This window comes from Myotis daubentonii, chromosome 7 (genome assembly GCF_963259705.1).
Source record: "Myotis daubentonii chromosome 7, mMyoDau2.1, whole genome shotgun sequence".
Taxonomy (NCBI): Eukaryota; Metazoa; Chordata; class Mammalia; order Chiroptera; family Vespertilionidae; genus Myotis; species Myotis daubentonii.
This window is the reverse complement of record NC_081846.1, coordinates 46,577,646-46,591,649: the sequence shown is the minus strand read 5'-3', so window position 1 is coordinate 46,591,649 and position 14,004 is coordinate 46,577,646. Positions and strand designations below refer to the sequence as shown.

The 14,004-nt window shown below is 35.8% G+C and overlaps 1 protein-coding gene across 5 annotated transcripts in view; it reads right to left on the bottom strand.

Moving 5' to 3' along the window:
- Positions 1-14,004, bottom strand: part of SLC25A12 (solute carrier family 25 member 12) — a 164,855-nt gene that overhangs the window by 35,649 nt on the left and 115,202 nt on the right. For all 5 annotated transcript variants that reach the window (XM_059704092.1, XM_059704095.1, XM_059704094.1 and 2 more), the window contains 4 exons: positions 13,126-13,265; positions 3,607-3,753; positions 1,238-1,376; positions 87-180 (listed from right to left, as the gene is read on the bottom strand). In XM_059704092.1, coding sequence (XP_059560075.1) covers positions 87-180; positions 1,238-1,376; positions 3,607-3,753; positions 13,126-13,265 — 520 coding nt within the window. The remainder of the gene's footprint in view (positions 1-86; positions 181-1,237; positions 1,377-3,606; positions 3,754-13,125; positions 13,266-14,004) is intronic.

Here is a 14,004-nt window from a genome sequence, read left to right as displayed (position 1 = left end):
AAATAAACTGAAAGCACACCACTGCTTCACATGTTAAAAGAACTGTCCTATTAATAAATATAGTGAAGAATTATGGGAATAGTTACCCTGTAGCATTATATAAGTCTGCAAGTTGGTATAGGATATCAATTTCTAGTGGGGTGACTTGTCCATAGCGTATTGCATTCTGGGAAAACTCCTCTAGAAGAAAAAAAAATATTTTCAAACCTTAAAAGATTCTTAAAATGCAACAAACTTCTACCTTAACCAATTATAATCTGTAACTAAAGACATTTTAGTATTATTTTTAAAATCTAAAACTGAATTTAAATTCCCAAATTTAAGTATCCTATATAATAAAAGGCTAATATGCCAATCTACCAAATGGCAGAACAACCAGTCGCTATGACACGCACTGACCACCAGGGGGCAGATGCTCAACGCAGGAGCTGCCCCCGGGTGGTCAGTGCACTCCCACAGGGGTAGTGCCGCTCAGCCAGAAGCCGGGCTCATGGCTGGTGAGCGCAGCAGTGGTGGAAGGAGCCTCTCAGGAGCCTCTCCCACCTCTGTGGCAACACTAAGGATGTCCAACGGATGGTTTAGGCCCGCTCCCCTTAGAGGGCCTAAGCTGTCAGTTGGACATCCCCTGAGGGTTCCTGGACTGCAAGAGGGCACAGGCCAGGCTAAGGAACCCCCCAAGTGCACAAATCTCTTGCACCAGGCCTCTAGTATAACTACAAAATTTTGAAAGCTAGCAAAAGAAAATGTTATGATTATGAAACAGCAAAAACAAACCAAGATAAATTAACTTCAAAGATAAAACAATCTATTTAAAATCTTTTTATCTTGTTTATTCACCTTGGTCTTCAGAGTTACAAAATAAAAGAACTGGCTGTTCTCCAGTCACCTAAAACATCCTACTACCACTCAGCAAAAGGCGTGGGCTTGCCCTTCTCTCCGTGGCAACTCCTTCCTAGTACAAACAAGCTGCTGCCACAGTGCCACTGACCTGTTTGACAGATTGGGCCAAGGTTCTTTTCAAAACTGTCAAAGCCACTTTTCCATTTCTGACCTCAGCATCCCATTAAATCCACCTGGATTTTTGGAGACCATTATGGCCCAACTGAAGCATATATACACATGGCAACATACTTTCTGGATCTGACTTCAGAATGGTAACTAAGATCAACCTCATGCCCTAAATAAAAAAAAGTGAAAATGCTGAGATTCAAATCAATATATACATCTGAAGTCTTACCCTTTGTGACTTCCACATCTTTCCTTGTGCCAGCTAGAATGCTATATATCTTACGAACAAGCTCCATGTTATTCAGCAATGAGTTAAATGCATTGAAGTAGGAGAAGCTAACTTGATGTGAGATACTTCCTCCAGCTGCCTAGGAAATCACAACACAGAAAGTTAAAAAACAAAAACAAAACAAACATGTTTATGGACACTGCACTTTTCTCAAAGAATATCCAAAGGAGTCCTCCTTATTAAAATGATTAACAACCAGTCCATAAATACAAGGAAAGTAACTACTGAAACACTCAGTGCCTTTCATGCCCTCAGGGAGGTCTATGTAATTTAGGTTTTAAGGAAGAAAGCAACATCTGGAAGTTGGACTTCATGGTTCATCTACCTATAGGGTCAGAAACAACAAATATAATTATTGCAGATCAAAAACAATAGTTATTTAAACAGGATTTTCAAGACCCTCAACTATGGAACTCCTGCCAGTTCTGGGTAATCCAAACATCAATACTACACTATAAGGAGGATTTTTAAAACTTGCTTTTTTTTTTTTTTTTCACACACATACAGAAAAAACAGTAGTAACTTTAAATTTTAAAACTATATCAACTTTCCTAGTCTTTTTTTTTTTTTAAGGCCATTGTTATAGTTAAGATATTTAACAGTCTGTGCTGGGCTCTGAACCTATATCATGAAAGATACAACTACCCAAAACTCCAAAAAATGCAGATAAAATCTAGACAGGATTTATTTATCATAAATTATATCTTTGATGGAAGAGCTTAAAAAAGGCTCTCATGCTGGGGAGGGATGGAGGCAATGTGGCCTTCATTACCTCTGCAGGGTGAGGAGGCAATTTCTCCCTCTGCCCTACTATTTGGCCATAAACTAAAAAATGAATACTTTTTATAGTTTGCAAAGCCTAATTTCTAAGCCAGGAGTCACAGGAACCCACATGATTGAAAACATTATCTATTAAAAACTCAAATAAGCCAAAACCGGTTTGGCTCAGTGGATAGAGCGGTCGGCCTGCGGACTGAAAGGTCCCAGGTTCGATTCCGGTCAAGGGCATGTACCTGGGTTGCGGGCATATCCCCAGTGGGGGATGTGCAGGAGGCAGCTGATCGATGTTTCTCTCATCGATGTTTCTAACTCTCTATCTCTCTCCCTTCCTCTCTGTAAAAAAAAATCAATAAAATATATTTAAAAAAAAAAAAAAAAAAACTCAAATAAATACTTATGGAAATACCAGAGTGGCAACCTTACCACCCCTCATACACATACATGCCTTATCCCAAATACAGATATTTGTATTAGTCTGAATTTGGATACCAGTGATCCAAAAGCAAATTATTTAACATATCAACCTGAATGGACAAGATTAAGTGGGTTCCTTCACTGTAAGGCACTCAATAAGTTCTTTCTAGGATTTTCTCTCCTTCTCCCCTTCTTTCCTCCCTCTCTCACTTTTTTTTCTTCCTTCCTTTCATTTTTTGACCGGGGTTTGAGGTGAGGGTAAGGGAGTGGGAGATGGGTGTCAAGGAGGTGAAATGTGTAGGAGAAAGTGACATGCTCCATGTTCAAATTCATTGAAGAAAAAGAACAGAAGTTGATCTTTCTACCCCAGTCTAAATCAGAGATAATGATCTTCAGCTGAAACAACAAAAGCATTCATTGGCTTTCCTCCATTAAAAACAAGCAGCAATCAAAAACCTATACATAAGTACAACGCATGAACAAGACAACTGGGAAGTGAGGAAAGTTTCACCATTCTTTGTGAGGAAGTGGATGACACCAGTGTGCTATTGGCCCAGATGATTACTTTATAGAGATTAGCAGTTTTTATGGAACAAAAAACTGTCTGGTCCATGCAGACTGACACACAGGTGAAGGGGCAGAGAGAGGAGTGAGCCACAGAGGCTGACACCCACATATTTCCCCCATACCTTCTGCCATGGCCATGGTTGTTAAAACAGAGTAGAGGCCAATGATGATCCCTCTAGCAAACAGCACCCTGCAGGCAACAAAGGAAGGAGCCATCCTTACAGCAAGGCTTTGGGAGTCTGGGGGATGGAAAAAGGAGAGCTACTGCCCACTGGAAAAAGTAATTGCACATCCTTGTCTACAAACTTCCTTGTATTCTGTAGTTGGACTAAGTAAACGGAAATAAACAATTTGGAATATCTGAGAACAAGATGGTGGCTCTGCTATGATCTGGGGAAGACTATTCACCATCACCCCTACCTGTTTACCTTCTACCAACCAAATAAAATCAGAATAGTTGAGTCAGGTGGGTCCAGGGAGGCAATCCAGGGCCCAGCGATTCCAAAGGTTTAAGGAAGTAGAAAGCTGAGGTACTTGCTTTTACTTACTGAAACTAAGTTCTCCTCCACAAAGGGCGTAAGCATGTGAGATCGAATGGTAACCATGATGTCACTGAAATCCAGACCAGAAATCATGCCGCTTTTGCTTTTGTCTTTCAGTGCGAAGGCTTGTCTTGCATGTTCCAATTGCAGCTCCTGAAGCGAAAAGTTAGAAATAGCGCATTAGAGTGGTTCAAGTACAACCCAATTGTATGTTTTGGAAAGGAAGCACAGACATCCTTTTGCTACATGCACTTACTACAGAAATGAAGTATGTCCAGCTCTGAATTTACAGCACTTTTACTTTCTTTTGAAAAGCCAATTTTCCTGAAAATGTACTACATATTACTACTCAGGAAAAAAGGGATCACAGCATGGCAATGAAGAAAACGGAAGAGGAGGGGAAATCTTCATTTGTTTGAAAAGTTTTCATCACTAAAAACAAGTTGAGTATATTTCCAGTGTTTTAAGTCTTTTGATTAAGTAATAATTTATTCTCTCCTGCTTGAAGGCATTCCTATCATCCAAGAGTACTTCCTGAATTATAAGTTTAGATTCATTTTAAGTTTTTCGATTTCTAAATGTTGCAATCAAAGTCAGCCCACCCCCCAATCTCAATAAATTAGAGACTGTTTTTCAAACAATTTAAAAATAAATTTAGTGAGAAACGCTGGTAAGTACAGTTGACCATTGAACAATGTGGGTTTGAACTGCGTGGTTCCACTTATATGCAAATGTTTTCAATAAATATATTGTCAGACCTTTGCATCCCCAGGTTTTACACTGGCAAATTCAACCAACCACAGATCTGTGTTTGGGAATCCATGAATGTGGAGGGCCAACTGTGCACATTGTTTTATACCCTTTTATGTAAGGGACTTGAGCATTCTTAAAATTTTATATTTGCAGGGGCCTTGGAACTAATCCTCCTTGAATACTGAGGGAAGACTGAAAAAGCTGTATGTGGATTTCCAACTGCGTGGAGATTGGTGCTCTTAGTTCCACATTGTCCAGGGACCCACTGTAGTTCTAACATGAAAGGTATGAATAACAAAATACATGACCTGTGTTCAGCTATCACTTACTCCATCCAACTTTGGGCAGTTACTCATAAACTGTAAAACAATCCAGAAGATCTCTGAACTTTTGAACTACTGAACAGCCAAATTTTGTGATAAGTGATATCCATAGAAACAAAATGTGGCAGCAATACCTTTAGTACTATACAAAAGTCAAAATTTCAACATTTCTGCCCTAAGGACCTGCTACATAATCCAAATAAATCTGTTACCACAACATAATAATGGTGCTGTTGAATGCCATTTTCACACAATTTGCAACTATGGAAATAATATTCATAACTAAGTACTAAAATATTATTTTTAGATAAAATTAAATATTGTCATTTTCATTAATTTATGAAGCAACAAATGTTGCTTTACCTTTTTCTGACATTTAATATAGTTTTCGGTTGAAGTCTCACCATTTTACTAATTTATTTAAATATTTTCATACCCACTTGCAATATCTCAATAATTCAAAGACATTGAAGTTACCCTAGCAGGTGTCTTGAAAACAGCAATAGAAGTGGGGAAACTAAAATTCAACTGGTAAATACATATGAAAGAGAAACAGTACATGGTAGTAAACAACCAGCATGACTTGACAAAGTTTTCTCTCCCCTCCTTTACTTTTTTTAAAAATTGCAACTTTATTAAGGTATAATTGACAAACAAAATTGTATTTAAAGTGTACAATTTGATGATTTCATATATATACACGTTGTGAAAGGATTCCCAAATTAACTAACACATCCATCACCTCATATATTTATCTTTTTTTATGAGAATACAGGTTCTACTCTCTTAGCAAATTTCAATTATACAATATAGTATACAGGGTGTTCCAAAAAATGTATGCATACTTTAATTATTAATTCCAATGGGAAAATTTTCTTAAAAAAATCACTGAGCCATCAAAAAATGTATACATACACACCCTATATTATCAACCACAGTCACCATGTTATACACTAGATCCTCAGACCTATCCCTATCTTATACTTGAAAGTTTGCACCCTTTTCCATCCTCTCCCTATCGACCCCCCTCCCCGCCAAGTCACTGGCAACCACTTTTCTACTCTGTTTCTGTGTTCAACATTTTTTTGATTCTACATATAAGTTATACCATGCAATATTTGTCTGTCTGTCCAGTTTATTTCACTTAGCATAATTCCCTCGAAGCTCATCCACAGTGTATAATATTCCTCTGTGTGTAAAAAGTTTCCATATCTATTCATCTGTCAATACTCACTTAAGTGTCTGTACCTTGGCTGTAATAAACATCAGAGTACAGATATCTTTTGGGACAGGGATTTGTTTCCTTTGCATATTTACACAGAAGTGGAATTTCTGGATCATATGGTGGTTCTATTTTTAACTTCTTGAGGAACCTCCATATTGTTTTCCATAGTGGCTCTACCAGTTTACATCCCCACCAACAGTGTACAAATATCACCTTTTCTCCACATCCTCCCAATACTTGGTTTCTGGTGTGGTGTTTTTTTGTTTGTTTTGTTTCTAATAGCCATCCTAATGAGTGTGAGGTGGCATCTCATTGTGGTTTTGATTTGTATTTCCCTGAGTATTAGTGATGCTGAACAACTTTTCATGTACCTGTTGGTCATTTGTATGTCTTCGGAAAAATGTTGATTCAGGTACCTTGCCAATTTTTTAACTAGGTTATCTTGGTTTGGGGGTTGTTTTGCTACTGAATTGTATGAGCTTCTTGTATATTTTGGATATTAACCCCTTATCAGATATGTGGTTTGCAAATATTTTCTCCCATTATTGCTTTTTTGTTTTGTTGATGGCTTCCTTTGCTGTGAAGCTTTTTAGTTTACTGTAGTCTCACTTGTTTATTTTGATTTTGTTGCCTCTGCTTTTGGTGTCAAACTCAAAATATCAATGCCAAGAGTTTACCCACTGTTTTCTTTTAGGAGGTTAGTTTAAGGTCTTTATGTTCAAGTTTTTCATCCATTTTGAGGTAATGTTTGTACATAGTGTAAGACAGTTCAGTTTCATTCTTTCACATGTGACTATCCATTTTTCCCAACATCACGTATTGAAGAGACTATCCTTTCCTCGCTGTACAGTCTTAGCGCCTTTGTAAAAAATTGACCGCACATGCAGAGGCTTATTTCTGGGCTCTCTATTCTGTTCTATTGACTTACTAGCATGTGTCAGTTTTTATGACAATACCATGCTGTTTTGAATACTATCATGTTGTAATATAGTTTAAATTCAGGAAGTGTAATGCCTCTAGTTTTATTCTTTCTCAAGATTGTTTTAGCTATTTGGGGACTTCTGTGTCTCCACAAATGTTCTATTTCTGTGAAAAATGCCATTGGAATTTTGATAGGGATTGTGTTGAATCTATAGATTGCTTTGGTGCTTTAAACATTTTAACAATATTGTTTCAATCATGAACACAGAATATCTTTCCATTTATGTGTGTCTTCTTCAATTTCTTTCATCAATGCCTTACAGATTTCAGTGTACAGATCTTTCACTTCCTTGGTAAAATTTATTCCTAAATATCCTTTTTTGTCTTTTTATAAATGGGATTTTCTTAATTTTTCTTTCCAATACTTTGTTAGTGTATAGAAATGCAATGAGTTTTATATATTGATTTTGTATCCTGCAACTTTCCTAAAGTTGTGGATTAGTTTTAACAGGTGTGTGTGTGTGTGTGTGTGTGTGTGTGTGTGTGTGCGCGCGCACGCGTCTCTGTTGCAAAGTCTTTAGGATTTTCATACCATGTGCAAAAAGAAATAATCTTACTTCTTCCTTTCCAATTTGGATGCCTCCTATTTCTTTTTCTTGCCTAATTATACTGGCTAGGATTTACAATACTTTTTGAATAAAAGTGGCAAGAGTAGGCATCCTTGTCTTGTTCCTGATCTTAGAGTAAAAGCTTTCAGCTTTTCACGTATGTCAGATGTGGGGTTGCTATATATGGTTTTTATTATGTTATAGTATGTTTCCTCTATCCCCACTTTGCTGAGAGTTTTTACCTTAAATGGATGTTGGATGTTGTCAAATGCTTTTTCTGCATCTATATCTACTGAGATGATTATATGATTTTTATCCTTCATTTTGTTAATGTGGTTTATCACATTTAATGATCTGCATATGTTGAACCATCTTTGCATCTCAGGAATAAATACCACTTGATCATGGTGTATGATCCTTTTAATACTATTAAATCCGGCTTGCTACTATTTTGTTGAAGATATCTGCATCTTCATCAGGAATATTGGCCTATTATATGCTTTTCTTGCAGTGTCCTTCCCTGACTTTGGTATCAGGGTAATACTGGTCTTGCAAAATGAATGTGGAAAAAGTGTACCCTCCTCTTCTATTTTTGAGAAGAGTTGGAGAATAATCTGTACTAATTCTTCTTTAAATGGTAGTATTCACCAGTGAAGCTATCTGGCCCAGAAGTTAAAATAAAAAATTTTTGATCCTCACCCAAGGATATGCTTTCCACTGATTTTAGAGATGAAGGGGGAGGGAGAGAGAGAGAAACATCGATAGGTTCTGCCTGACCAGGAGTTGAACCCGTGAGCCTTCAGTGCACAGGATGACGCTCCAACCAACTGAACCACACTAGCCAGGGCTTATCTTTTTGAAAAGCCAGCTTATAGCTTAACTGATGTTTTCTATCTTTCTGTCTCTATTTCACGTATTTCTGCTTTGATCTTTGTTCCTTCCTTCTCTGACTTTGGGCTTAGTTTATTCTCTTTTGCTAGTTGCTTAAGGTGTAAAGGTAGGTTGTTTGAGATCTTTCTTTTTTCTTAATGTGGGTGCTTATAACAATACACTTCCCTCTTAGAACTGCTTTTGCTGCATCCTATATTTTTTGGTAGGTTCTTCTTTTTCCATTTTCATCTGTCTCAAAGTATTTTTCCTTTTCCTTTTGACTTCCTCTACCACCCCATTTATTATTCAGAAGCATGTTGTTTAATCACCACATGTGTGAATTTTCACCCCTTCTCACTCCATCTTCCTATCACCTTAGCTCCAACCACACATCACCTTTCAAATGAAGTAGGAATTTTCCATCTCTATTTCAACCTTAAACTATGCTTGAAAGAAAGTGTTCCCCATGGAAAGGATATTCCAGAGCAGCATCAGAAGCAAACACAGGTCCCACTCTCTCTCTTATGTATGTTTTCCCTTCCTCACTCATTCTTTTTTGTCTCCTTCTTTATATCATTTTTTATGTTTCTGTTTTCTTCATGCATATGTCTTCGGCTCTCAGAAATATACAGTGCTAACCATGGGCATGATTAAGACTTATTAATGATACTCAGTACTAAAGAAAATGTGGACCTTTATAGTAAAAACAAAGCAGAATCTTCATTGTAATAGATTTTCCGTTTTTTATTAGATCAACAGTTGAATTTCATGTATCTTTTAAAGATATATTTCTGAAGTATCAGAGATAAAATTATGCAGTGTATGGGACTGGCTTCCAAATGATCCAGGTGTGGGGCAGGGTGGGGAGTACAAATAAAAGAAGATTGGCCAACAGTTGCTAATTGTTGAAGTTGGTTGATGGGTACATGGAGTTGATTATCCTACTCTTGAAATTATTTGAAGTCTTTCAAAATAAAGTTTTAAAAATTGAAATTAAGAACTTCAAAATGAGAAGCAACACAAAGAAAGAAGCCACATATATAAAGCTCTCAGTTTATGTAGTATAATTAAAACATCAGAGTAAAATAGATAATATAAAATATCTTCAGTAAATGCAAAGGAACCAACAATGAGAGAAAGCTATCTTAGGAAATATATAATATTTTCAACTTTTCAAGTTTGAACACTTTACAAGGTCAGTCAGGTAGGGACTAACATTGAAAGTATTAGAACAAGCACTGGTTGTACAAATACCCACACCTAAAAGATAATAGTTTTCAAACTGTGATCACCCTAATGAGAAAAAAATAATACCCTGAGCTTATAAAAGACAAAATAAGGCCCTAACCGGTTTGGCTCAGTGGATAGAGTCAGCTTGCGGACTGAAGGGTCCCAGGTTTGATTCCGGTCAAGGGCATGTACCTTGGTTGCGGGCACATCCCCAGTAGGGGGTGTGCAGGAGGCAGCTGGTCAATATTTCTCTCTCATCGATGTTTCTAACTCTCTACTCCTCTCCCTTCCTCTCTGTAAAATAATCAATAAGATATATTTTAAAAATTAAGAAAAAAAGATAAAATAAGGATACTCTAAAAAGATACTTTATCTAAAAAGATAAATATTCCATTAAATAAATGATAAAATAAAATAAGTCTGCTTCTAAATTGAAAAGTTGAATAGGGGAACTGAGGAAAATGATAAAGAAAGGAAATTTTGCTAAAGCTAAAGGTCTTGTGCACTTGGAAATGCATTTCACATAGCTATGAGATGAAAGTAGCAGAACTTCAGAAATATATGGCTGTCTTCCAAAATTCCATGCTTCACAAAATCATAGTAAAAGAACAAAAGGCAAACAAACAAAAACTCAAGAATAAAGAGAACAGAAAAGGAGAAGACAGCAACTATGTTTTTAAGATTAGAGAGAAGAAGGGCAAGTGACAAACAACTTGACAGAACCAAGAAAACTAGAAATAGAGAAAGCCAAAAAGCAATCCAAAGTACAGGATAGACCCCCAAGAGACTCATAAACTGGCTGACTAGTACTGTTGGATGTGACAGTGAAGGTGAAGATGAAAACAGGAGGCTTAGATGAAAGTCTGTTTAAAAAGCAATTAATTGCCTGCCTTACTGCACCAGAGTTACACCTCTGTCCTTTCCCAACCTTGGCAAAAGGCTGGAGGTTCACTGCCTGGACAGTTTAATGGAGGATACAGAATAGGTACTGTAAGACCAGGTTGAAAAGAGGTAAGTAAACGAAAGTCCAACTTCATACTGATTGTTGTCTTCGCAGCCAGAATGTTAAAATCCAGACCTAATAATCCAGATGGGAGGCCAGATGATTACTCTCTGATTACCCAATTCAAAAGAAAAGACCTGAACATGCAGACATTAGAGGTTCCCCAATACAACAGCCCAGCCAGAGAACTTCACAGTAAGGCTAACTAAGTCCTACCATGAACCAAAAGCTTCAAGTAAGATTCAGTCTTAAATATGAGATAAGGATCAAGGAACATCAGACATATGAGAAAAGCCACTAACATAAAAAACAGACCCAGACAAAGAGAAATTTAGAGGAAACGCACTTGCAAGGAAAAGAAAAATGTAAAAACACAAACAAAAAACCCTGTCTTTAATATCTTTGAAGAAATAAAACAATCTACAAAAGAAGCATAGTATGTATGCTATTTTTAAAAAGAAACATTCAGAAAACCAAAAAGAGTTCCTGAATGTTAGAAATATAATAAAAATTGAAAACTGAATAGAAATTCAGAAGGAAAATAAGAAAGAAAACTAAAGGATCATACATTTAATATATTTACTAGTTTTAGAAAGGAAGAAAATAGGAGGGAATAAATAAGAATATTTTCTATAACTGAAGGACATAATTTTTCAAATTTAAAAAGCCCACTGAATGCTCAGCATAATGAATAAAAATAAACTCACATTAAGGAATATCACTGTGAAATTTCAAAATACTTTAGGAAGGGAAAAAAATTTTAAAACTTCCCAGAGTCGGGGAAAAAAGATTTCAAAACAGAATCAAGAATAAGAATGGCACTGGACTTTTCAGTGGCATCACTGGAAGCCAGAAAACAAGTGAGGAATGTTTTCAAAATTAGGAGAAAAATAAATTCCTACTTGAGCTCTACACCTAGCCAATCTAAGTTTAATAATTGAGCAAAGGTTTTCATATGAAAAGTCTCACGAAAAATTACTTACTTTCCTCAGGAAGCCCTTGCAGGAAGTGCTCCACCAAAAAGAAGAAATAAACCATAATAAAAGGAGAGATGAAATCCAGCACATGGAGATTCAACATAACAGAAAGGCAAATGGATTCCCCAGTATGAAGCTGAAGGGAGATCACAGGCTGACAGCTATGCATGGAGAACAAAGTCCAGCTTCCGACCATGAAGCAAAAAGTTAAACATAAAATTACCATATGACCCAGCAATTGCACTCCTAGGAATATACACAAAAGATTTGAAAATAGGTATCTAAACAAAAATTTGTATACCACTATTCATAGCAGCACTATTCACAATAGCCAGAAGGTGAAAACAACAGAGGCTTCATTAACTAATGAATGGATTAAAATATGGTATATCCATACAATGGAATAATACTCTGACATAAAAAGAAAAGTATTAATACCTGCTACAACATGGATAATCCTTAATTCTATTTATAGTTGACCCTTGAATAACATAGGATTAGGGGCACCAACCCCCCATAGTCAAAAATTCCCAACTACTAATAGACTACAGTTGATGAGAAGCCTTACCAATAACATAACCAGTCAATTAACACATATTTTATATGTTATGTGTTATATACTGTAGTCTTATAATAAAGTAAGCTAGAGAAAAAGAATATGTCATTAAGAAAATCATAAGGAAGAGAATATGCATTTATAGTAGTACATATTTACTAAAAAAAGATTCATATATAAGTGGACCTGTGCAGTTCAAACCCGTGTTGTCCAAGGGCCAACTGTATAGGAAATATTCAGAGTAGGTAAATCCATAGAGACAGAAAGTAGATTGATGGTTGCCAGGGGCTGGGGAGAGACAGGAATGGGGAGTGACAGCTTAATAGGTACAGGGTGTTCTTCTGGGGTGATGAAAAGGTTTTTGAATTAGAGGTAGTGGTTCTACAACACTGTGAATGCACTAAATGCCACTAAATTGTGCACTTTTACATGGTTAATTTTATGTTAAGTGAATTTTACCTCAATTTTTTAAAAAAGAAAGAAAGCTCCTGGAGAGCTCTCAGAAGATGAAATTGATAGAATACCTAATGTGTTTTAAACATATTAAAATGAGATTTTAATAACAGGCAAAGTTTGAGAATTACATTAATACATAGAAAATGAAACAAATAAGAAAAACTAGAAACTCTAAGTGATCATTTTAGTCATGCATAGTGTTTACAAAATTATAGTAATTCAAATATGATATTGATCTAAGTAGACTCAAGATGGGGGTAGGGAGACACAGAAAATTTCAAGTCTGTGGTAGAGAGGAAGAGATGAAAGAAGTAATTACTAATCTTCCATAGTTCAAACTCAATAAAAAAAAAATACGTATAAGTGAAAAATTTTGAAGTAGAAATGTCAGCACAAGTTTATTATTTAAAGCTATGGAAGTAAGTACTGAAAGAAACAATTATAAATGTCTTAAAATGTTGCTTCTGGGAGTGGGAAATGAAAAATGGAGATAAAATACCCTAGGGGATTGCTAGTTTTTATAATAAACTTAGTAAAACTTAAAGGAAACGAGGTGAAGGAGGAATGAGATATATTTATACCAGTTATGAAAACTCAGCTCACCTGGAGAAACTGTGTGAATTCTGTATAGTTAAGATGCTTCTTCCGATTATGCCCAAAATGCAGTCGAATAAATTCACAGTCCCAGTTAAAAGGGATATGATGATGAACAATAGTCTGTCCAAAAATTTCTTTGACATTTTCTTAAAAGGGAAAACAAAAATAAATAAATTATATCCAGAATAAGTAGTTTAGTCCAACTGCAATGTTCCTACAGAAAGAAATTAAGAGAAATTTTAAAAGTCAATATTATCTGATTCTATTAAGATTAGCTGCAAAGATTTTTGTGCCCAGAAACCCATGCACAGGAACAGAATTGATACAAAATATAATTTTACACTTAAGATTGTGTACCATTACATATAAGGCCATAAGATTCTTAATTTCTCTTGATATAATTTTAATTAGGAAGTGATTTATATCTTGCACTATAAATGGCTGCTACTTTGCATCCCAGTATAAAATCAACGGTGTTTTCCCGGTTCCTCAAGGAGTCGAATTAAGCCCTTTATCAGAAGCATGAATACCTAAATTACAGTATAATGCAATATTTGTCATACTAAGTATGGTTTGATTGAGGCTTGATTATTACATTCACACTACCCTGAATATGTCTATTGAAGATAGGTATAAGAAATACTACCAAAAGCGTATCATTAGCTCAGCAGCAAGCACCTTATTAAAAGCTTCTGATATTGTCAAAAATATGGTCTTGACACAAAGCTTCAAAATCCTCATAAAAACCATGATTATTAATCTCAACTATTAAAATATTTTAAGATAAGTGAAATTAGTGATTCACTTTTACATAAAGAAAGACTAAACACAGTATACTAACTTTTAGATAAGAACCAGTCACACTGTGTAATATACAACCAAAAC